The sequence below is a fragment of the Condylura cristata genome, unplaced genomic scaffold (assembly GCF_000260355.1).
Source record: "Condylura cristata isolate star-nosed mole 26May11 unplaced genomic scaffold, ConCri1.0 scaffold00015, whole genome shotgun sequence".
NCBI lineage: Eukaryota > Metazoa > Chordata > Mammalia > Eulipotyphla > Talpidae > Condylura > Condylura cristata.
In genome coordinates this window covers 5,657,494-5,659,004 of record NW_004567116.1, presented here as the reverse complement: position 1 = coordinate 5,659,004, position 1,511 = coordinate 5,657,494, and the positions used below count along the sequence as shown (strand labels likewise).

The 1,511-nt window shown below is 39.4% G+C and overlaps 1 protein-coding gene across 1 annotated transcript; it reads left to right on the top strand.

Moving 5' to 3' along the window:
* On the top strand, positions 1 to 945 carry LOC101629687 (olfactory receptor 5B12-like). The gene has a single exon (XM_004682758.1). The coding sequence runs from the start codon at positions 1 to 3 to the stop codon at positions 943 to 945; it is 945 nt and encodes a 314-aa protein (XP_004682815.1).
* Positions 946 to 1,511: the final 566 nt, after the last annotated feature.

The following is a 1,511-nucleotide window of genomic DNA, read 5'->3' as shown; positions in this document are numbered from 1 at the left end:
ATGGAGAACACTACAGAGGTGACTGAGTTCATTCTTGTGGGGCTAACCAATGATCCAAACCTGCAGATCCCCCTCTTCATAATCTTCTCTCTCATCTACCTATTCATTCTCATTGGGAACCTGGGCATGATCAAGTTGATTCTATTAGATTCCAGACTCCACACACCCATGTACTTTTTCCTCAGTAACCTCTCTCTGGTGGATTTTGGTTACTCCTCAGCCGTCACTCCCAAGGTGATGACAGGATTCCTCACAGGAGACAACGTCATCTCCTACAATGCTTGCGCCACCCAATTCTTCTTTTTTGGAGGGTTTGTCACTGCAGAAAATTTTCTCTTGGCCGTGATGGCCTATGATCGCCATGCAGCCGTGTGCAAACCCCTCCATTACACCAACACCATGACCAAAGGGGTGTGTGTGTGTCTGGTCACAGGGTCCTACTTCTGTGGTTTCCTGAATGCCTCCATCCACACGGGGGACATTTTCAGTCTTTCTTTCTGTAGATCCAATGTGGTCGATCACTTTTTCTGTGACGCTCCTCCTCTTCTGACTCTCTCATGCTCTGACACCCATGTCACTGAGATGGCAATGTTTTTTGTGGTGGGTTTCAATGTCCTTTTTTCTATCCTAGTCATCTCGATCTCCTACCTGTTTGTATTTATCACCATTCTGAGGATGCGCTCATCTGCAGGACGTCAGAAAGCCTTTTCCACCTGTGCTTCTCACCTCACTGCTGTCTCCATATTTTATGGGACAGTCATCTTCATGTACTTACAGCCCAGCTCCAGCCATTCCATGAGCACAGACAAAATGGCGTCCGTATTCTACACCATGATCATCCCCATGCTGAATCCACTGGTCTATAGTCTGAGGAACAAAGAGGTCAAGAGTGCCTTTAAAAAGACTGTGGGGAAGGCAAAGTCTTCCATAGGATTCATATTTTAATTATATAGGATCTACAATAGGCATTTTCATATCTACCTAGGGAAAAGACTTATCTGTGAGTTCATAAGTTTTATAATTTCTTGCAGCAATTTCCAGAATTGTTTATACAGAAAAAAAATGACCTAAGGATAATAGTTTAAGAAGAACCATTCACAGAAGCAGATATTCTTTCTGCTTTTTTCTCTGTTTGGTACTGCCCATTATACATGTGTTGACACTCTTGGTAAATCCCATTTATCACAAGACTATATTTCTTCATTTTTTTTTATTAATTTCTGTTCCCTGGAGGCAATATTCCAAAGTGTCCTATATTAAATTTCACTGTTTATTCCATCATCTTAAGTCTACTATTGAATCACATTGGTAAATTTTACATTTCATTTAGTTTTCATACTCTTTCAGCACAATAATATTTATTTTTTTGAAAAATATAGTTTGTATATCCTTATTGATAATCTCAGTATCAATTTGGAGACACATTGATTTCTTACTTTGTCTTAAGATTTTAGACTTGATTTCCTTTAGTTCTCAAATATATTTATAACATCTGATTTAGACCATTTTTA

Coding starts and splice junctions, on each gene's coding strand:
- LOC101629687 (XM_004682758.1), top strand. CDS start 1: ATGGAGAACACTACAGAGGTGACTGAGTTCATTCTTGTGGGGCTAACC.